The sequence below is a fragment of the Leptopilina heterotoma genome, unplaced genomic scaffold (assembly GCF_015476425.1).
Source record: "Leptopilina heterotoma isolate Lh14 unplaced genomic scaffold, ASM1547642v1 Lhet_24, whole genome shotgun sequence".
Classification (NCBI taxonomy): domain Eukaryota; kingdom Metazoa; phylum Arthropoda; class Insecta; order Hymenoptera; family Figitidae; genus Leptopilina; species Leptopilina heterotoma.
In genome coordinates this window covers 4,507,201-4,530,199 of record NW_025110956.1, presented here as the reverse complement: position 1 = coordinate 4,530,199, position 22,999 = coordinate 4,507,201, and the positions used below count along the sequence as shown (strand labels likewise).

General features: G+C 23.3%; 3 protein-coding genes across 3 annotated transcripts; 1 reads left to right on the top strand and 2 right to left on the bottom strand.

Moving 5' to 3' along the window:
* Positions 1-107: 107 nt before the first annotated feature.
* Positions 108-7,972, bottom strand: LOC122502874 (modular serine protease-like). The gene is made up of 8 exons (XM_043613190.1): positions 7,657-7,972; positions 5,961-6,021; positions 5,407-5,787; positions 3,976-4,439; positions 3,634-3,861; positions 1,595-1,884; positions 660-999; positions 108-428 (listed from the first exon to the last, which is right to left on the bottom strand). Exons 1-8 carry the CDS (start codon positions 7,685-7,687, stop codon positions 166-168), a joined length of 2,058 nt encoding a protein of 685 aa, XP_043469125.1. The 5' UTR covers positions 7,688-7,972; the 3' UTR covers positions 108-165.
* Positions 7,973-8,443: 471 nt separating this feature from the next.
* On the bottom strand, positions 8,444-17,566 carry LOC122502876 (tRNA pseudouridine synthase A). Its single transcript, XM_043613195.1, has 6 exons — positions 17,383-17,566; positions 12,309-12,707; positions 11,744-12,083; positions 9,664-9,919; positions 9,368-9,513; positions 8,444-8,721 (listed from the first exon to the last, which is right to left on the bottom strand). The coding sequence occupies exons 1-6, from the start codon at positions 17,432-17,434 to the stop codon at positions 8,463-8,465; spliced, it is 1,452 nt and encodes a 483-aa protein (XP_043469130.1). The 5' UTR covers positions 17,435-17,566; the 3' UTR covers positions 8,444-8,462.
* Positions 17,567-17,676: 110 nt separating this feature from the next.
* On the top strand, positions 17,677-22,726 carry LOC122502882 (proteasome subunit alpha type-2). Its single transcript, XM_043613206.1, has 3 exons — positions 17,677-17,823; positions 18,561-18,893; positions 22,336-22,726. The coding sequence occupies exons 1-3, from the start codon at positions 17,783-17,785 to the stop codon at positions 22,664-22,666; spliced, it is 705 nt and encodes a 234-aa protein (XP_043469141.1). The 5' UTR covers positions 17,677-17,782; the 3' UTR covers positions 22,667-22,726.
* The last annotated feature ends 273 nt before the right edge of the window (positions 22,727-22,999 follow it).

Sequence of the window (22,999 nt, the reverse complement as noted above, 5' to 3'; positions counted from 1 at the left end):
TCTCTCTAAATTCTTTTGAGATTCTCTTTGAATTCTTTTTAGATTCTCTTTGAATTCTTTTAAAATTTTTTTTAAATTCTCTTTAAAATTCTTTTTGACTTCACTTTAAATTCTTTTACAATTATTTTTTTATTTTCTAAACAATTGAAAAAGAAAACAATTTTATTAAGATTCGAAAAATTTTATTTCTTCTACATGACATTGTGGATAAAATTTGTTGCTTCGTAAATTTTGTACAACATCCTGTATCCAATCTAAATTTCCACTCGCAATTTCGGTGTATAAAGAATACGTATAACTGTTACAAGTTCTTTCGCCATTATCACCTTTTGCACCAATTCCAACACTGACAATTCCACGGAGAAACCATAATTCTTTGTCCTTAAATACCAATCCACCTCCACTGTCACCGTCACAAACAGATGAACCTAAAAATAATAATTATTAATAAATCTGAAATCTTTTTATATATTTTTGTAATTTTTCAGTGGAAAACAATTTTTTTTTTTGATCAACTCTGAATTTTAATTTGGTTCTCGATTGAAAAGTTAAAGGATAATTAACTTGTTTTGTCAATTTAACTGCTTTTTAGAATAATAATTTAGAAAAAACGGAAATAAAATAAATAATTAATAATACAATAGAAAAATGAAAAATACCGTTTGTGTAGCCTGCACAGAATTTGTCAGCAGTAATGAAACTTGCACTGTCAGTTTCAGCAGCAGCAGTCTCGCATTGCTGCTGTGAAATATAAGGGACTGCAATTGATCTTAAAATATAACTCGTCGATCCTTCTTCCGTTCTTCCGAAGCCTGGTACTCGTCCTAAATTTCCGGTTTCTAATACTGGTTTGTTTCCCAATCGTGCACGATAATCGAGACAAATTGGCATCAAGAGTCCAGTGAATATAAATGACTCTTTTAATTCTAAAATTGCAATATCATTCGCATAAAGTCCTTGTAATCCACGGTATGTGCATCTAATGAAGATACTTTTCACCTTGAAAAAAAGCGTCACATTAACACTTTATAATAAGAATAATAAAATAATTACTTTAATAACTATAATCCTAATTAATTTAAGTATTAATTGAAAATTATTTTCTTGCAAATGATTTTCTTCAAGTTTTGAACGTTCTAATGTACGAATTTTTTCCTGTTTCAATTAAAAAAAAATTAAATTCTTTCAAAAAAAAAATTACTGTAAAAAGAAGAAAGAATAATTAAAATTAAATATTTAGTTAAGAATTAGTATTTTCAATATAGAAAATAATTTTTTTGTAAAACAAATACAAATTCAAAGTATAAAAATATCGTCGTTCATTTAAACGTTTAAAATTTTAAGAATTCATTGAAAATGAATACTTGCTTAATAACTTAATTACAAATTCTTAAATTATTATCCTGTAATTATATTAATTATAATAATTTTTGTTTTCAACTTTTTCCTTGTGTTAAATATTTTTCATCGAAAAAGCTGATGATTATTTTTTTTATCTGCGTAAACACGAAGTATGTACTTGGGGAAAAAAAAGAGTTAATGAAGAGGGGAAGAACTGTGTGACTAAAGAGATGATAAATAAATATGTATATACCTTTCTTCTTTGAACATAAGGGGAGGGAGCGTCGTAATCACGAAAAATATTTCCCGTTGCCACATAAAATCGTGAAGCGTCGTACAGTCGACGAGATGATTCGTCGTAGACACAATGAGCTGCCGTTATCAGTAAGTCTTCTTGAATAATTGAAGCGCCACATATAAATTGTTTTTCATCATTTCCATGATCCTGTCTGTACATTGTTGCATGCCATGGAAATTCCGAGGGTTTCGCCAATGTTCCATTCACAATTAGTTGCACCACATTTAATGCAGCCTTACCACAATCTAAAAATTATAAATTATTTGTATTTATGTGTAAAGAAATTATTTTTCATTATTATTATTATTTTTGTTATTATTAATTACTTTTATTATTTTTGTTATTATTATTTTTATTATTATTATTATTATTATTATTATTATTATTATTATTAGAATTATTTTTATTATTATTTTTGTTATTGTTACTTTTTTTATTATTCTTATTTTTATTATATATTTATATAATTTTACTTTGATCATTATTTTATTCAACGATTTTCAATTACGAGAATTTTATTTATATTTTCAATTTAAGTTTTTTACTTTCGTGGAGAAATTAATTTTATTGACGAATTTAATAATTTGACAGCAAAACATTGTACCTTCTTTGATGATATTTTTTTATTTAACAATGAATTTCAAATTATTTCTTTAAAGATTAAAACTTATTTTGTTTTGTATTCTGTATTTTTAACATCAAAATTAATAATTTATATTACTTTTACTATTTTAAATTGAAAATTTATTTTATTTTTAATAAATTATAAACTTTATTAAATGTAAATATAAATTATATTAATTAATTCCTTCTATTTCAACGATTGATGGAAGAAAAAGTAGATTAATTTAATACTGACAACCGAGGAGATATTTGTGAATTAATTAATATAATTTATTATTTACTTTTATAAACAATTTTTATTTACAAGAAAAGTATTTTTTTTTTTTGGTATGACGTGCGAAGTATTTATAAATGGAATTTTTATAATTTACATTTGTCTTTGAAATTTTGAACGTTGAAGTGAATGAAACATTTTTTTGTGTGTCGATATTTTTAAAAATTACTTAGACTGAGATGAAAGATGTAATTTAACATTTATTTAGTTAAAAATGAATAATTATCTATTAAATAAATAAATGAATAATGAAAATAATTAATTTAATGAATTTATTTAGAAATTATGGAAAACAAAATTTTATAATAAAATTTAAACGAAAAGAAGTAATAAAAATATTGTCGTTAATTTGAACGTTCAAAATTTCAGGGACATTAATTTACTATACTTTTTAAAATTGGTTACAATATTATTTTGTGCGTGTTTAGTAGTATGTATTTTACCTTCACTTATTTTTTGGCATTTTTTTCGGTTTACGATGCTAACATATTTCAAAATTATTTATTTAATTTTTTTTCCTTTAACAATTTCTTAACTTTCTTTTTTCCAATTGTTTATTTAATTTACTTTCATTTTTTTAATAACATAAAAGATCTTAAATTTTATTTTCCTCTATTTATATTTAAATATAAATAATATAAGTTTATTTTTATTTTTAAATAGTTTTTTTTGTCTTATATTTGTTTCTTTATATTTATATTTGTTTTCTTGTTTTATATTTGTCTTCTTGGTTTTATATTTGTTTTTTGGTTTTTATTTGTTTTCTTGGTTTATATTTGCTTTTTGGTTTATATTAATTTTTTTGGTTTCTATTCCTCATTTTATTTTTGTATTTGTAACGTAATTGTCAGTCGATTTTCTTTTTAAAAAATTCATTTTAAATCTATAGTGAATTATTATTATTATTATTATTATTTTGATTAATTATCATTTTCACAAAATGCTCGAACATCAATTGGTGGTTTTGTACTGATTTGTTGTTCGTCCTTAAAATAAATTTTATCGGGATCAAATTCGGTATTTTTGGAATAATTTACTTGTAGCTTTTCGATGTTTACTAAGTTTCCCTGTACGTAAATATTAATCGTAGACGGACCTGCGACGCATTCAATTGGATCTGGTGACCAGTGACCTGTTTCATTGCAAATCACTTTCTCCTTTCTTATTGGTAAACTATAATGATTTTGCTCCTGATGATAGCTCGCTCGACATCGTAATTCCGCCGATGTGAATGGAAGAACTGACTCTTCGCATGGTACATGTTTATTGTTGTGCACACAATAGGCCTCCATTGTCACTGACGATAGACCCGGGCAACGAATTTCTGAATGTAAAAAGAAAAATTATTAATATTAATATTTTATCTCTGGTACTTTCGACGAACCGCTTCAATTTTAATTCTACAATTTTGCATAATTTAAAGGAGAAAAATACACACCAATGCATTTGGGAGTATTCAGCCATTTTCCATCGGGACCGCAGAGAACGTCTTTGTAACCTTCCATTCGAAATCCCGAAGCGCAACTGTAAATTAATTGAGTTCCCTTTTCTAGTGTACGAACTCCAGGACTCACGTTGCAATGTTCTCCACTTGAACAGTGACTCTTGTATAATTTATAGTGACCATTAGGCGGTTGCTGAGGCACTCGACACGTAATTTCGGCGACTGGTCTCTGAGTAGGTCGTTGAGTTGTTCTTTGGGTAATTGGTCTCGGAGTTGGTCTCTGACTATTTGGACGATTTGTCGTTGGCCTCGAGGTCACTTTAGGTCTATCGGTTGATCCCTTAATGCACAGAGTTGGATCTTCATCGGAGCCATCGGCACAATTCACGGCTCCGTTGCACCGTAAGTCAAGATCAATGCACGCTCCGTATGTGCAACGAAAAACGTACGAGTCACATCTGCAGGGAATATTTTTTTAATATTTAATTTTTGAAAAAATATGTAAATTTAAAAAAAGACTAAAAAATAGATTAAAAAATACATTTTTTAAAATAAATTTCATTTTATTTGACAACAATAATCACAAAATGTTATGACTTAAATTCTAAGTGGAAATTTAAAAAGGAAATAAAAAAAATTAAAAGAAAATAAAAGGAAATTATCGAACAATAATTTATAGAAGAATTGTTTTTAATAATATAATTCGAATTAATTGAATTAGTGGTTTTGATAATAATTAATTACTATATTAATTGACCGTGAAATGTTCCCAAAGTACCAAACGTTCAATTGAACGAAATGTTTTTTCAAATTATTTATTAGAAAAATAATTTTTCCTCGCATATCAAAAAAATTATTTATGAATTTCGGAATTTTTAATTTCTGTTTTTTATTTTTATTACAATTAGTAATTTATTTATTTACTGAAATATTGAAATGTTTATGAAAGTATTTATTTAAATTCTCATGAAAATATTTATTTAGATACTTATGAAAATATTTATTTGAATAATTCAGAAAATATTTTTAGTGAAAAATATTTTATTCATTTAAACGTTCAAAACTTGTGGATCATATAGTGGAAGTAATAAGAATTGAAATAAAAATTTTATAAAATATGAAAAGAAACTAAAACTAATGAATTTGAAATAAAAAATAAAACAATATTGAAAGAAACTAAAACTGACAAGAATTGAAGTCAAAATTAAAATAATATGAAAAGAAACTAAAACTAATAATATCTACTTGAAATAAAATTAATAAAGTGAATTTAATTTTCAATAAAATAATTGAAATAAAATGAAAATAAACTAAAACTAATAAAAATTGAAAAAAAATGAAAAGAAGCTGAAAATAAATAAATGAAGAAAAAATGGAACTAAAAAAATATCCGCAATAATTTTGCAATAAATTCGTCGAACTTACGGAAATGAACTGCAGGTTTGAGCAGTTTCGTCCGATTCATCTCGACAGTCAACAGTTCCATCGCAAAGCGATGTACTCTCGATGCATTGACCATTTTTACATTTAAATTGATTGGAACGACATTCGCCGACAATTGTGCTATTATTCCTCGAGCATGACGGCAATGTCTCGTCACTATTGTCGGCGCAATCTTTAATTCCATTGCAAATTGAATCGCCATCGACACAAGCGCCGTATTCACATTTAAAAACATAAGGACTGCATCTCATTGTTTTGCATGCCTCTCTTGTTTCGTCTGACTCGTCAGAACAATCTGTGTGTCCATCGCAGAGACGATCTTGTGGAATGCAATCTCCATTCTTGCATTTGTATTGAAAATTCCTGTCAGTGAACAGTTTGAAGGAAAATTAATCAAGAATTTTATTAATTAATATTATTTATTAATTATTAATATAAATATTTTATTGAAAGTCGTGAAATTTGATTAAGTACATACTTGAAATGAATTTAATTGTTTTTTAATTTCATTTTTGAATTTAATTCAAAAAACTTACCCGCAAGTTTTTCTATCCTCCCCGGCTGGTGATGCTTTACCATTGACGGCCAGAAGTAATACTGCAAAATTTGGAGAAATTAGTTTATGATTAAATTAATTTCTAATAATAATTGAATTGAAATTGATTTCTAATAGTTAATTCATTGAAATGAATTTCTAATAATTAATTTATTGAGTTTTATTTTTGTAAATTAATTTATTAAAATCAATTTCTAATAATTAATTTGGTCGAATTAATGTTTTTACTTTGAATACTATCGTTGTTTACGAAAAATTTTTACTTAATGCTGAACTAAAAGTTATTGTAATCTATATTAATAATCGTTGTATTCCGTTAATCTGTTCGCAGTTTAAGTTTTTAAATAATTTTTATTTTTAAATGTTTTCAATTTGGAAATTAATGTATTAAAAATCATTGAATTCTTAAAAAGAATTTTATCAAAAAATTAAAAATAATTGAATTCCTTCGAAGAATTTTATTATTTATAAAAAAGTAATTTAATTCTGACGAAGAATTTTATTAACATTTTTGAAAATCCTAATTAAATTGTTCTAATGAATTTCTTTGAATACTTTTAAAATAATGGAGTTTATTTAATAGTTTTAATTGAAAATTTTGAAAATAATTGAATTAAACAAAGAATTTCTTTCAACTTTTTAAAATAATCGATTCTCTTAATGATCAGAATTAAATATTTGATTATTGAATTTTATTAAAATTTTTGAAAATAATAAACAATAATAATTAATCATATAAACAATAAGTAAATTTTTTCAATTTTTTAATCTGAAATTATTCATAAATTGAATATTTGAAAATAAAAATTTTTTAATTTACAAAACAATAATAAACGGAGTATCGCGTTCCGTACGTAAAATTTGCTAGTAATTCAACGATTTAGAATTTTATTGATTTTCAATTTATAGATTTTTTCTTTTTTGAAAATTCGTCTTTTCTTTGAATTTTTTTCCATTTTATAATGTTTGATTTTATCAATTAAATTTTCTTTTCTAAGTGAGTAAGAGTTCAAGGTTGAAAATCGCATACACGCCATTCATTCAATGAACTTGACATTATAACCGGTTTTCTTGAATTTACAAAATTATTCAGTTTCCTTTATGTTTTATATTAATTGAAACAAACTTGAGAGATTATTATTTACAATTACTGTAAATATTCCATTGCAAAATAAATGCAAACCAGTTCTTCTTTAATATAATATTTTTCGCAATTCATTAATATATATGTTTTGAAAATTATTTTTTGCATCCTTGACCTCTGAACTCCAGCGATAGTAGGTACTTTACTCCGCTTTTCTCAAGTATTTATAATAATTTACTGCGTTTTCCTTAAATCAATTCTCTTTTCTTCCTCGGCATCATTTCGGAATTTCCCACTAGCAAAAACATTCTTCATTCATAATAAATATTGAAAACAAAAATCCGTAAAATCAAATTTTGTCTATTAATTTAAATGAGAATGAATTACGAAAAAATTAATAAAAAGTATTCAAATATTTCGTTTTAAATAATTAGAAATTGATTCAATATTCATGAGGTAATATTTAATTGAAGTCGATAATTAAATGAAATCCATTTCATACTTTAAGGACTCAAGTCTTTTGAAATAAAATTTTTTTAGTAGAAAATTAAAAGTAAATAAAATCTTGGAGGAAAATTTTTTTGCAACTCACCGCAAAAGAATATTGTTGATCTACTGTCCATTGAAGAAATTAATAGATGGTTTTTGTGATTAACATTGACTACTGCTACTACTTTGATTCTTAAGCTCTTACTGGTTCTGAATCAGTGGAGATATATACGCGGATACAAACATCAAAACTCGTCTCGAGAATGCAGCTGGGAATTATTCCTTCGTCACGCGCGCTTCTTCTAAGCGATTTTCACACTAAGCTTCTGCCTCCTCAGCTCTACCAGGAAAAAAGGGAATTTCGCACAAGAAATCTAAATATAAAATGATAAATTACAAATCATAATAAAATTAATAATAGTAATGACAGTAAATAATAGAAGCGATAATAATAATTGCAAAAAAAATGGTAAATAATAATAATAGTAATAGAAAATAAATAGTAAATAACAATAATAATAATATTAGTAGTAGTAGTAATAATAATAGAAAATAAATAGTGAATAATAATAAAAAATAAATAGTAAATAATAAAAAAATAAATAGTTAAATATAAAAAGTAAATAGTAAATAATAGTACAATAAATAGTATTTAAATAAACTGTAAATAAATAATTTGATACCTTAGCATTGCTTATTATTAACGAAAATAAATAAATTTTCATTAATTAAAAACAAAGTGTTTTAAAATAAATTAAAATAAATTCAATTAAACAAAATGTACTCATTCATGTTTGGAATCTCGTAGAAAAGAAATTTTCAAAATCTATAATTTTTAGTGCAAATATATTTGCATTTTTTTTTATACAATTTGTCATTTTTTACTTCCTCATTGAGAAAGTTGAAATTTTATACCGTTGCCTTTTCACTTTTTTCAATAATACTTTCACTTTTTTCCATATTTTCGTTATTCTTATTAATTTCATTAATTTCATTATTTTCGTTACTTTCGTTAATTTCGCTCGTCATTTTACTTTCATCACTGTCATTATTTCCATTTGTTTCGTTTGTTTGATTATTTTCACTGCTCTCATTGGTGGTGCCATTTGAATGTTGTTCCCGTTTTGAAAAAGTGTGATGAGGTAAACTTCCCAACCAAGTTAAAAATCTAAAATTCATTCGTTAAGGATAATTTTAGTCTTTAGTTTGGTTTAAAATAATTCTACGTCAGAGATGATTAATATTAAAATTATGGAAAACAATTTTTTGGAGATAGAGAAAATAAATCCTTAGCAGAGTCCAAATATAGAAAAATGGATTTTGAACGTTCAAGTAAACAACGATATTTTTCGTTATTTCTTTTAATTTTGTGTTTTACATATTAAAATTGTTATAAGTAAATAAATACCTATTTAATTTACATTAATTTTCGTCATTTCTTTTAATTTGTAATTTATTACAAAAATAATATTTCGTGTATTAAAAAAATTGTTACAAGTAAATAAATATTAAAATTTAGATTATTTTTCATTTTAGTAGTTTTCTATTTATCCTCACAATTTTTTAAAATACTGAAATAGACAATAAATTTTGTTTCATTGAACGTTCAAAACTTAAGGAATATTCCTTTTGAAGCAAATTTTAATAAATTCGAAAAGTATAAATTTTAAATTATTGCAATTCAAAAAATTTTATTTTATTTTGTTAGAAAAAATAGAGTTTAATTTTTTGTACTTTTGGGAGGAAAAAAGAATTTGTTTGAAAAATTGAAATTTTTAAAACAATTGAATTTGTTTTAAAATTGAAAAGGATACGATTTTTCAGAAATTTCCGTTTGTACAATATGCTTGATAATATTGTCATTGAAGAATTTCTGAACTTCTTCTTCGCATTCAACCCAATCCAATTTTTCGTGAATTCCATCCTTTCCAAATTTGTTATTGTAATAGTCATAATGGACCTGCAAATAATAATATTAATTAAAATGAATAAATAGTAAAATATTTCAAATCAATCATAATATTTAGAAATAATTTCAAGAATTTTAAAAATTAAATTTTTCAAGATTGACAAAAAAATTTGTTTTTGAATTAAATTAATAAAAAATTACAATGTTAAGCACAAGTCCTAGGCCAGGAACCATTGGAATATCCATTTTATCACCATTAAATGCAAGATCGAGAACCTCGTCTGTAACGACACTTCTTGCAATTCCGACAGTTATACCAATCATTTTTCTAATTTGGTGCATCATAAAACTTTGTCCTTTCACTTTTAATGTGATAAATTCAGTGCCTTCCGCTACAAATGGATCAGTGCAGTCAAAGTTCATGATAAATCTTCTTGCACGTGGATCCATTGGTTTTCTGTAAAATAAATTGCTTTCTTTAATATTTATTAGTAATTATTTTGTATTTTAATTATGGACAAAAAAATTTAATTAATTTAAACGAAAAATATTTCATTTATTTTCTATTTTAAAGAAATTACAAAAAATTTTTTCTTAAATATGAACTTCAATTTTTGAATGATTTCAAATTATTTTCGAAAATTTTAATAAAACTCTTTGCATGAATTCGATTATTTCGATAAATAATAAAATTCTTCGCAGGAATTCAATTGTTTTTATTAAATTATCATTTAAATTCTTATCAAAAATTCAATTATTTAATTGCAATACAATTTTAATTAAATTCGTGGAAAAAAATTGCAAGAATTCAATTATTTTTATAAATATAATAAAATTCTTCGCAGGAATTCAATTATTTTTAATACAATCTTAATCAAATTTCTCGAAAGAATTCAAATTACTTTTAATAAATTCTCATGAAATTCTTCGCTGATATTCAATGATTTTTATAAATAATAAAATTCTTCGCAGAATTGGAATTATTTCAATTCAATTTTAATTAAATTATTCGAAAAAATTGAATCGATTTAATATTATGTTTTTAAATAATAAAATTCTTCGGATTAATTCAAATATTTTGAATAAAATTTTTCTCAAGAATTAAATTATTTTGATAAATAGGTAATAAAATTCTTCAGAAAAATTAAATTATTTAAAAAAATTTTAATGAAATTCTTTAAAAGAATTCAATTATTTTTAATAAAATTATAATTGAATTGCTCGAAAAAATTGAACTATTTTCAAAAACTTGCACAATTATTTTAAATATGATTTTAACAAAATTCTTCTCAGAAATTCGATTATTTTCATAAATAATAAAATTGTTGTCAAAAATTCAATTATTTTCAATATAATTTTAATAAAATTTCTCGAAAGTAATCAATTATTTAAAAAAAATTTTAATAAAATTTTTCGCAGAAATTCAATTATTTTTATAAATAATAAAATTCTTCACGGGAAGTGAATTATTTTCGGTACAATCTTAATAAAACTGGTTGAAAAAATTGCATGAATTAAATTATTTTTATAAATAAAATTCTTCGGCTGAATTCAAATATTTTGAATAAAATTTTTCTCAGGAATTAAATTATTTTGATAAATAATAAAATTCTTTAGAAAAATAAAACTATTTTAGAAAATTTTCATAAAAGTCTTTAAATGAATTTAATTATTTTCAATAAAATTGTTATTGTTATTGAATGGAATTTTAAATAGTAAAATTCTTTGCTAAAATAAAATTATTTTTAATAAATTTTCAATGAATTCTTCGTAGAAATATTGTTATTAATATAAATAATAAAATTGTTCGAATGATATCAATTATTTTCATAAATAAGAAAATTGTTCAAAGGTATTCAATTATTTATAAAATATTTTTTTTTAAATTCATTATAAGAACTTAATTGTTTTCAATACAATTTTAATTGTTTTTTTTTTAAAAGAATTCATTTTGAATCATTTTAACAAAATTTTCTGAAAGAATTAAATTATTTTGGATTCAAAATTTTAAAAAGATACAAAAATTATAAAAATTAGTATAAAAATTTATTAAAAATGTTATCATTTAAAATAGAAAAAAATTCACATATTAACGCAAAATAAATGAATTTTCTAAGTTTTCTGCAATAATATTATCACAAAACTTATTCTCTAAATTTGAATTAGTAAAAATTTGAACTGATTAAAACAAAAGTTCTACGAAATTTCTAAAAATTAATTTTTTAATTATTATTTATTAGGTTTTAATTCAATTTAAAATTTATTTAATATTCAAACTTACACTTTTGATGTGAAATTGTAATAATTATGTGTTCCTTCAAAGAGTTTGAGAACTTTTCTGAGTTTCTCTATTGCCTCGGTCGTTATTCGAAACTCAGTGTATGGTTTACCATTTATTGTTGTTAATTCTTCTATTCTTTTTACCACATCTTCGTCGGTAAAACTTGTAGACAAAATTTCTGGACTCTCCTCATGAAATGCATAAGTTGGAAGTGTATATGAATACGTTCTTGCGTCACATTGCGATTTACTGTTAAAACCTTTTGTCACTCGTCTCAATCCAAATACGCGAATATCGTCTGGTAAAAATTTATTAATATCTTCCATCTTTGCATGTTCCGCTGAGAAAACAAAAGAGAATTATTTTTAAAAAAACGGATCTTTTCTTCAAGATTTTGAAAATAATTGAATTTCTGCAATAATTTGTAACTTTTTCGAAATTTAATTTTTTTTAGTTTTTTTTTAACTTGTATTCTTCTATAAATCCATTATTTTTAATAATTAATTGAATATATATTGAAAAAAATTTTAATATATATTTTGTTTAGAAAATAATAGATTCTCACGTAATTTTAGAGAGACAACTTGTCTTGCTGCTGAAACTCCCTTATCCGTCCTGGCTGCTCTTTGAAAATTAATAGACTGAATTGTCTCAAATGCTTCTGAGTTTATGAGTTCTGCTTTTAGTAGAGCTTCAATTAAAGATTCCTCGACTGTCGCCATTCCGGGATTTCTTTGCATTCCAAAATAATTTTTACCCATGTAACCCAACATCATTGCGAAATTTCGTTTCTTTATTCTCACATCCTGCTCTACCTTTTGCTTTTTCGCTGCATTTTCATCAATAGACGGCAATTCATTTTCTTCACTTTGCAAACGTTTCTTACTTTCCATTACTGACTCTTGATTCTCGACAATTACATTTTCTACTTGTGCTGACATTTTTCGATAAGCAACAGTTCTGTCTGAAAAATAAAAATTTACAATTATTAAGTTCGATTTTTAGATATTATTTTAGCAAAATAACAATGATTTTTCTTGTCATTAACAGGGTTGCCACAAAAAATTAATTTTGATTTTCCCTGATTTCCAGAGAAAATTATAACTTTTTCCCTTACCCTAAAGAATATTCTAATTCACTCTAAAAATTATTAGATACTCGAAAAAAAAATTTCTATTACATTTACTTGAGAATTTCTTTAATTGTAAAATTATTCGCAAACATCAATAACTTCATTTTTAAATAAGTATTTAATTATTATTTTTCCAAATAGGAATTAAAATTCTTCAAAACATTCAAATTGAAACATTTTTAAAATTCAACAACTTATAAGAATATTATTATAAAACATGAAGATATGAATCACTCCGAGTCGAAGACTCGGAGTAATTCATATCTTCATGTTTTATAAAAATTTAGATTTCTATGAAATTTTTCAAAAAAATTAAATTATTTACAAAAATTATAATAAAATTCGTTGCAAAAATGCAATTATTTTCATAAATTATAAAATTTTTCTGAGGATTACAATTATTTTTAATACAATTTAAAATAAAATCCTAGAAAAATGGAATTATTTTCTTAAATTTTTTGCAAGAATTTAATTACATTTCACGAATATAATTAAATTCTTCGTTGAAATTCAAATATTTTTAAAAATTACTATTTTCATAAAAGTTCTCAAAAGAATTAAATTATTTTAAAAAAATGTAATAAAATTCGTTGCAGGAATTTAATTATTTTCATAAATAATAAGATTCTTTACATTATTTCAATTATTTAAAAAAAAAAATGATAAAATTTGTTGCAAGAATTTAATTACTCTCATAAATTAATAAAAATTTTCACAGGATTTCAATTATTTTTAATACAATTGTAAGTAAATTCTTGGAAAAATGTAATTATTTTCTAAATTGAATTAAGAATTTTATCAACATAATTGAATTTTTTTGGAGGAATTTTAATAAAATTTTTAAGAATGATTAAATTTTTCAATGAATTCGATTAAAATTGTAGATATTAAAAATAATTTAAATTCAATGATGAGTTTTATTATTCATGAAAATAATTGAATTTTTGTAAAAAATGTTATTATTTATGAAAATAACTTAATTATTGCGAAGAAATTTATAAAAAATTTGTAAATAGTTGAATTCCTGTGAAATTTTTATTATTTATGAAAATAATTTAATATTTGCTTAAAATTTTATCAACATTTTTTTTTTAAATAATCGAATTCTTTTGAAAATTTTATTAAAATAGTAGATATTGAAAATAATTGAATTGAGGACAATTTTTTTTAAATAATTGAAATTTTGCAAAGAATTTTATTACAATTTTTGAAAATACATAATTGAAATTCGGAGAAGATTTTTATTATTTTTAAAGATAATTGAATTTTTAAAAATTTTTGAAAATAATTGAATTTCTGCGAAGAATTTTATTACTTTCGAAAATAATTGAATTTCTGCAATCATTTGTAACTTCTCCAAAATTCAATTTTTTCCAGTACTTTAATAAAAATTCCTGACTTTTCCCTGACCACTTTTACTTTCCTTGACTTTTCCCTGATTTCCCTGACCTGTGGCAACCTTGATTAAAAACAAATTAGATCTTATTGAATAGACAGTATTTATCTATTCGTTACATTTAATTTCCATTATTTGCAGTGATAAAACTTGACTAAATAATTAATTTTTCGGAGTGTCTATTCGGCCAGTTAACTGTCAAAATAAGGTGGTTTAAATATTCTGCCAGTGAACTGGCAGAATAAGTTAGTTTTCTTATTTGGCCAGTGTATCTAAAAAAATATACAATTAATATCTAAATCAGGCCAAATAAAAAAGGGACTCTATTTGGCCAGTCAAAATAAACAGTTTTTAATATTTCAATATACGGGCAAGCTGACATTTTGATAAATTAAAAAAACAACCAAATATATGAAGTAGAGACAATTTAACAAAAAGGGTGCAAAAGGTGAAAAAGTAAAATCAGGGAAATGACAGAAAACAAATTTTTTTGGTAGGTATAAACTAAGAAAATTGAGCCATTTTTCGATTTATTTTCAAAAATTGCAACAAAATACCTCATCTTTTAGTATAAAATGCAAATTATTTTCATTTTATAGTGCACGTTGAGACACTAAGATATTATAACCTGTGCAACTGATAATACCAAAAATTTTATTGGCATTTTGTCGTATCATTAATACCAAACTTTTTATTAAAAAAAAGCGCAATAACTCGTGTTTTTTTTGGTAGAACTAGAGCGAACCAATTTTTTAGTTAAAAAAAGTGTTTTTCAGAATTTCTGTTTAGTGTATTTACCATGTATTTTTTAGTGGCAGAAAAAATTGCGGATAACATTTACATATCAATTTTGGTTCTACTTTAAAGTTCCGACGAAAATTTAGACATACGTTAACATCTACAAATAATTTCAAAGCTTTAAAAAAATAACGGCAAGGTCTGCACGTTGAGACACACTGTGGTACGCAGGTTAAAACGCTCACGGTTTGAAAATAGTACTGTCATTAAAATTGATTTTGAATCCACAATTTTTAAGCGTTTTACATGTTCTTCACCTGTAAAAATTGCGAATATAAAAATTTCGATTAATTATTTTTGTGCAAAATAAAATTTTATTTTTTAATTATTTTTTTAAGTTAATTTTTAATGTTTTAATTTTTTTTCTTTGAGTTAAGACCATCAAAATAAGTAAATAAACAACAAACAATTAGAATCTGACGTAATTATTCATTTTGTTTCAATTTAAAATAAATTATTATGGGTGTCTCAACGTGCGTACCAATTTTTTTTTTGTCAAAAATAACATGTTTAAAAAATCAGCTATAAATTTTTCAATTTTGTCCAAAAAAATAACTTTCTTTGGTAATGTTGTAGCCCTGGACAATACTTTTAAGAAAGCATTTCGAATTTTTCGCTAAATTTTGTTTTTTAAAAATTATAACTGAAAAACAGAACCCGTCTCAACGTGCGTACCTCTCCCCTAATAACATTTTAGAATTATTTTTAACATTTTGGAGAAAAAAAACGTGTTCAAAATTTTTAATTAAAATTCCATAAGAAATTAATTAGTTTTTTTTTTAAATTATACAAAAATTCTTTTAAGAAATTCAATTATTTTCGAAAAATTACATTAAAATATTATTAAAAACTAATTCTTCGAATTGTTTTATCATAATTTTTTAAGATTAAATTATTTTCGAACAAAATAAATAAAAATTGATAAAAATTTACTGTTTTAGATTTTGTTTAAATTTCTGAGAAATAATGGTCATATTTATAAATAAAATTCTTCAAAATTTCGATTATTTTTATTTAGATACTTTTTTCAAAACTTCAATTATTTTTAGAAGATTTTCAATTGTATATACATAATTAAAAAACTATTATCTTTCAAAAATTATTTTAAAATATTTTTAAAAAATTAATTGTAAGAATTAAAAGAATTAAAAGAATTAAAAATTTGTTATAATTTTTAGAAAATATTATACCTTAATAACTTAAGAAAAAAACATGGACAATTACAATTATTATAAAAAATTTACTTTTTGTATTTGAATAATTAAATTCTAATAGAACTTTCGAAAAATTATTTAAAATAATTGATGTAGAGATGAAGTTTGGTAGTAAATTATAGAAAATAATTGAATTTAAAAAGGATTATAATTGTTATTTTTGGAAATTATTAAAATTCATAAATTTTAATCACTTTCCGTAAACTTTCATATTTTCCTGTAAAAAAAAATTTGTCAGGGAATATAATTTTAATGTCAGTAAATTGTCAGGAAAATTGATAATCTGAAACTTGTGACCACCCTGACAATATATTAGGTATTTTTTGGCCTATTGAAAAGCTATAATTTAAATAAATTTACCGATTTAGGAAGAACTTATAAGAAAACTTCGTGAGACACAAATTTTAAGAAATGTGTGCAGAATAAAAACAAATTGCTTTTTTTCCTTCAAATGTGCATCAAGAACTTCTTCTATACTAACAACAAAAATAACAAAAAGCATAAGGTGCTCCTACTTTATACAAAAATTTTAAACGAAATGTCTATCTTGGGGCTCTTTTCCCTATATATTTATTATTTTTATAATATTAATTATAATATAAATTTTAACAAAAATTTCTTAATAAGTTTAGTTCATGTCACACTTAAAGCAGAATCAATTTACCCGTTTTGGAATTTTTTTAAAAATTTGTACAAGATTGGTTAAAATTTTAAATAAACAAACAACCATCCAACATATATTTATACCTGATGGGCGCTTTATTAATACAATGGCCAAATAGTAAAACCATCTTATTTTGCCAGTGCACTGGCAGAATTATTTAGTCATCTTATTCTGCCAGCTTTTCCCTTATTTCTAGTCACTGGCCAAATAATTAAACCTCCTTATTCTGACAGTGCACTGGCAGAATTATTTAATCATCTTATTCTGCCAGCTTTTCCTTTATTTCTAGTCACTGGCCAAATAATTAAACCACCTTATTCTGCCAGTTAACTGGCCGTATAGACATGGTCTTAATTTTTTGTTTTTATTTCACACTTTTAGAGTACAAAACATAACCTCAATAAACTACAAAAACAAAATACATGTCAAACTTACATAAACTACAGTAATTTGTAAATAGTGCCGATTGTTGGAAAATACGAAGCATTTAGAAGTTACGAACTTTCATTCAGTTTATTTACTTTTTTGCGAAATTAACCAAGTTTATTGAAAAAAGCCATAAACAATTAAAAACCCGGAATATCCACGTGTAGCCGTGTAGGAAACACTAACACACTGATAGTAATTTTATTTATTACATCCAAATTTATCGACGAATCAAAGACTGGTTTTAGAGGAATATACAGTTTGTAATTAGTTAAGCAATTTTGTCACTTTTAACCGAACCAATCACAATAGTTCGTGATGAATTTATCCAGTCACTGTGAATTCGACTTTAGTTCTTTAGTGACGCGAAAAGAATTGCATTCGGGAAAAAAGTGAAAAAGTAATTGTCATGGCTTCGGAACGTTACAGTTTTTCTTTAACAACATTCAGGTAAGTAAATAATTTATAATTGAGATAAAAACCAAATTTCTATTTTGTTGTCACTATTAACTTTAAATACCACTTATAATATTTACTATTTAACAACAAACTGAAAAAGTTCTTTCGACCTAACCTAAAAAGTCAACTTAACAAAAACATTAAATTTGATTGTAATTTTTGAAAAATCGGTAGTTAACTAGCTCCTAATTGTTTAAAGAATGTTTTGTTCTTTTAATCTAGTTAAATGTTTCTAGAGAATATTTATTTAAGTAGTAAACAGTTAAATAATAATTATAGTTCTTTATGTCATGACTTGTCATTTTCCAGTAAAGAATTTCAATCTTTTCGGTAAATTTTGACGTAAATAAATTTTAATATAAATTATAGTATAAGTAAATTTTAATATAAATAATAATATAATATAATTATCTAGAATAATTTAAATTTATGAAATTAATGAAATTTATTAATTAAGAAATTTTATTTGTAAATAAAACTTGCAATTCTTTTAAACAGAGAATTATTTAACACTTACTTTTTTTCAATAATGTAATTCCGGTATTCTTTATTGTATTCAAAAATGTTTAATCCTTATTTTTCTAATGTAAAAAATTGATAGAATTTTAAATTTCACTCCGTTTTTTCTATTGTTTTTCTTTGGGAAAATTTTTTTTAAAATCTTGAAAGTGACTTCAAGTTTTCTTCTTAAATAGAAAATACTAATGCTTGGAAAATAATTATTGCAGCCCATCGGGAAAATTGGTGCAAATTGAATATGCACTCGCAGCAGTGGCAGCTGGTGCACCCAGCGTTGGCATCAAGGCCTCAAATGGAATTGTTCTTGCGACAGAAAATAAACATAAATCCATTCTTTACGACGAGCATAGCGTGAATAAAGTTGAAATGATAACAAAGCACATTGGAATGGTTTACAGTGGAATGGGTCCCGATTATCGTTTACTTGTTAAACAAGCACGGAAAATGGCACAAAAATATTATTTGGTCTATCAGGAAGAAATTCCTACTGCACAACTTGTTCAACGTGTCGCTATGGTCATGCAAGAATACACTCAATCAGGGTAATTAATTTTACACTTTAAATAGTAAAATAAATCAAAATTTAATCTTTATTTTTTTTTTAAGTAAATACTTCTATTTGATCAATTTATTATAGGGGAGAGTCTCCAGTTGTGAGACGGGTTTCATTTTTGACCTGTAAATTGTAAACGGGTAAACGAAATTGTAAATAAAATACACCGTTCGAAAGGTAACAGAAATACGCAACTTTTATTAAAAGAAAGTATAGTGTTTCGATGAACTCAAAAAATTTTACGATACATTTTCCGAGCACATCGCTTTTGTCAACAAAAAAAAATGTCTCCAGTTGTGAGACACTCATTAAAAATTGCTAAAATTTAATAAGTTTGACATAAAACGTTATGTTTAGTAGAAATAATTAAATATATTAATAATATATATTATTATATACTGAATAATAATATTTATTCGCCAAAATATGACTATCAAATAAACACAATTTAATAGCTTCAACAAGATCATTAAAATTGATTTCTTCTGAATCAATTGACTTTTTTCCACTTGACATGCCCAAAAATACTAGAAAAAAAATCAAAACAACATTTAAATAGTATGCCTGCAAAGTCGTATTTTTTATGCTGCCCAGATGGGCGTTGACACCGTCTCACAACTGGTGATATGCTGTGTCTCACACCCAGAAATTGGCGCTATTTTGAAAAAGGAAAATTAAATTATCTTCAACCGTAGATTGGAACAATGCAAAATTGCATCACAAAATATAAGGAAAACACTAAAAGAAAATGCATTACATTTACCTTTTCCAATTAATTAACTTGGAAAAAAAGTACTTTGCATTTATTGAAAAAACGCTTTTTAGTCGATTATCACACACAGTGTTGGTTATTTAACAAAAACAGTTTATATATCCGCTTCAGCGTACACGAAAAAGTTGGCTCATATAAAAAGAAATGTTTTTATATAAACCAATTGTCTTTTTAATATTGCATGTTAAAAAAAATTGACTGTCTCACAACTGGAGGTGTCTCACAACTGGAGACTCTCCCCTAATTATTCTTATAGTTCTATTTATCTAACTACGATTTTATTTCAACTAATAATAATAATAATAATAATAATAATAATTCGATCTTTTAGTTAAGTATTTAGTATTTTACTTTAAAACTATGAAATTACCACGAATTTTGATACAAAACCATCAATTTCTTCTATTTTTGACAATAATTTCTTTTTAAATAACTTAATTCTTGAATAAAATTATTACTTATAAATCATTTAATAAATAATTTTACTTAAATATTTCAAATTAATTTAATTTCAAAGAATTCAATTCAATTAGAATTTTGAATGAATTTAATTAGAAATTTTAAAGAAGATAGATTTTTGAAAAATTTTAAAAATTCAAATTCTTCTGAAATAAATTAAATTTTTTAATATGTGTTTAATTAATTATTAAAAATAATGGATGATTTGTAGAAGAATTATATTTAAAAACACTAAAAACAATTGAATTTTTGAAAAGTTATAAATTAAATATTCTTAAAAATTTTATTAAAATTCGTCGAGAGAATTCAATTATTTAAAAATTTGTTTATACAATTCATTATGTGAATTCAATTATAAGGAATTTTTGTATTTAAATAATTGAATTCTCGTAACATTTTTTAATACAAATTGATTTAAAAATAAATTTTAGTTAAAATTTTGAATTATAATTGAATATTAAAATCATTACGGTATCAATTTTTCGAAATATTAAATTTTGAAATCAATTTTAATTAAATTCGTCTAAGAAAATTTCAGAAATTTTATTATTTTCATAATTGAATTCTTCAAAGGAATTCAATTATTTTTAATACAATTTTAATTGAATTCCTCAAAAGAATTTAATTATTTTTTAAAAATTTTAATACAATTCTTTTCAAGAATTCAATTATTTTTACAAATAATAAAACTTGTAAAAAGAATTCAATTATTTAAAATAAAAATTAATAAAATTTGTTGCAAGAATTGCAGGATTTCAATAATTTTTTATATAATTTTAATCAAATTCTTCGAAAAATATAATTATTCTGAAAAATTGTATTAAAGTTCGTCAAAAGAATTCAATTATTTAAAAATTTGTTGATAAAATTCTTCATGAGAATTCAATTTTGAGAAATATTCAATTATTCAATAAATTATTTATTTTTGTGTTTAATAAATTGAATTCTCGTAGAATTTCCTAATAAAAATTGATTTAAAAATTAATTTCAGTTACAGTTCTTGATAATAATTGAATTTTGGAGAAGAAAAATGTAATTATAAAAATTTTATTAAAATTCGAATTTTTTCCGTATTTTTAGAAAAATTCTTCTTTAATTTTTTATAATTTTTAACTAAATTTAATTTTATACTCAAAACTTTAATAATTTCTCAAATTATTTCAATATAATTCAATTATTTTGAAAAATTAATCAAAATCTTTGCAGGAATTCAATTATTTTTAATTCAATTTTTATAAAAAATGTTAATAATAATAATAATAATAATAATAATAATAATAATAATAATAATATTTTTTAATAAGAAATCAATTACTTTGAATACAATTATAACTGATTTCCTGGAAAGAATTTTAATTTTCTTCGCAAGAATTCATATTCAATTATTTTCAAAATTTATTAAAATTCTTCGCAGAAATTCAATTATTTTTAAAAATTTAATAAAATTCTTCACAGGAATTCAATTGAATTCTGGTAGAATTTTCTGATAAAAATTGATTTTAAAATGAATTTCAGTTAAAATTTTAGATAATAATTATTGAATATTAAAAGCGTTATAGCGTGAACTTTTAGAAATAATTGAATTTCTAAAAGGTTTCAAATTAAAATCTTTAAACATTTGAATTTTTTATACTTTTAACTAACAATTCTGAAGAATTTATTTTTTTGAAAAAGTTTAATTGAATTTTTTTGAAATTATTTGAAGTTTTTATTTTCTAATAAATATTTAATTGCAGAATTTGCGAATAATCGAAATTTTGGTAAATTGAATTGTAAACAAATGGATTTGAAAATTCTTACAGAGCTTTTTCAAAAAATTATTAAAAATAATTGATTTAAAGAAGAATTTTAGTTAAAAATTGTAGAAAATAATAATTGAATTAAAATGCTGAAAATAATTTCGAAGAAGTTACAGTAACATTATTTTGATAATGTAAAAAATGATTTTATCACTCGGTCATCTTTATTAATTAATTAAATTAATTATTATAAAAAATGAAAAACTCGATTACTCCGAGTCGAAGACTCGGGGTAATTGATATCTTCATGTTTTATAATAAAAAAAATATTCTTACAATTTATTGAATTTTAAAAGGGTTTGAATAATTTGAATCTTTTGAAGAATTTTAATTCCCATTGGAAAAATAATGATTAATATTGTATAAGATAAAGAAAGGAAACATTTTTTTTTTTTTTGCAGAGGAGTGAGACCATTTGGAGTGTCTTTATTAATTTGCGGATGGGATAATGGTAGAGCGAGTCTCTTTCAATGCGATCCATCGGGTGCGTATTTCGCATGGAAAGCAACGGCAATGGGAAAAAATTTTATCAATGGTAAGACGTTCCTTGAGAAGCGATACAGTGAAGATTTAGAATTGGATGACGCTGTTCACACTGCCATTCTAACTTTGAAAGAAGGTTTCGAAGGTCAAATGACTGCCGACAATATTGAAGTTGGTATCTGTGACGCTAATGGTTTCCGAAGATTAGATCCATCAAATGTTAAGGATTATTTAGCCAATATCCCATAATTTTTAATCTTTTTGTCAATATTTTCTCTTCTTTTACATTAAAATGAAACTTCAAGTAAATTACTTTTTCATTTAAATCCACTTTTCATAGCGAATTAAGTACGTTTTATTTTACAGTGATAATTAATAATGATAATAATAATAATAATAATAAAATTTTAATAAACGGTTTTAAAAATATAAATATAAGTATATATAAATTGGAAATATTTCTACTTAATTTTTTTTATATCAATTGGATATTAAACTTTTTTCAAAAGTATCTAAAATGAGGTTTTTTCTTTTACTAAATTTACTAAAACTTTTGGAGAAACTTTTGGAGTTAAAAACATT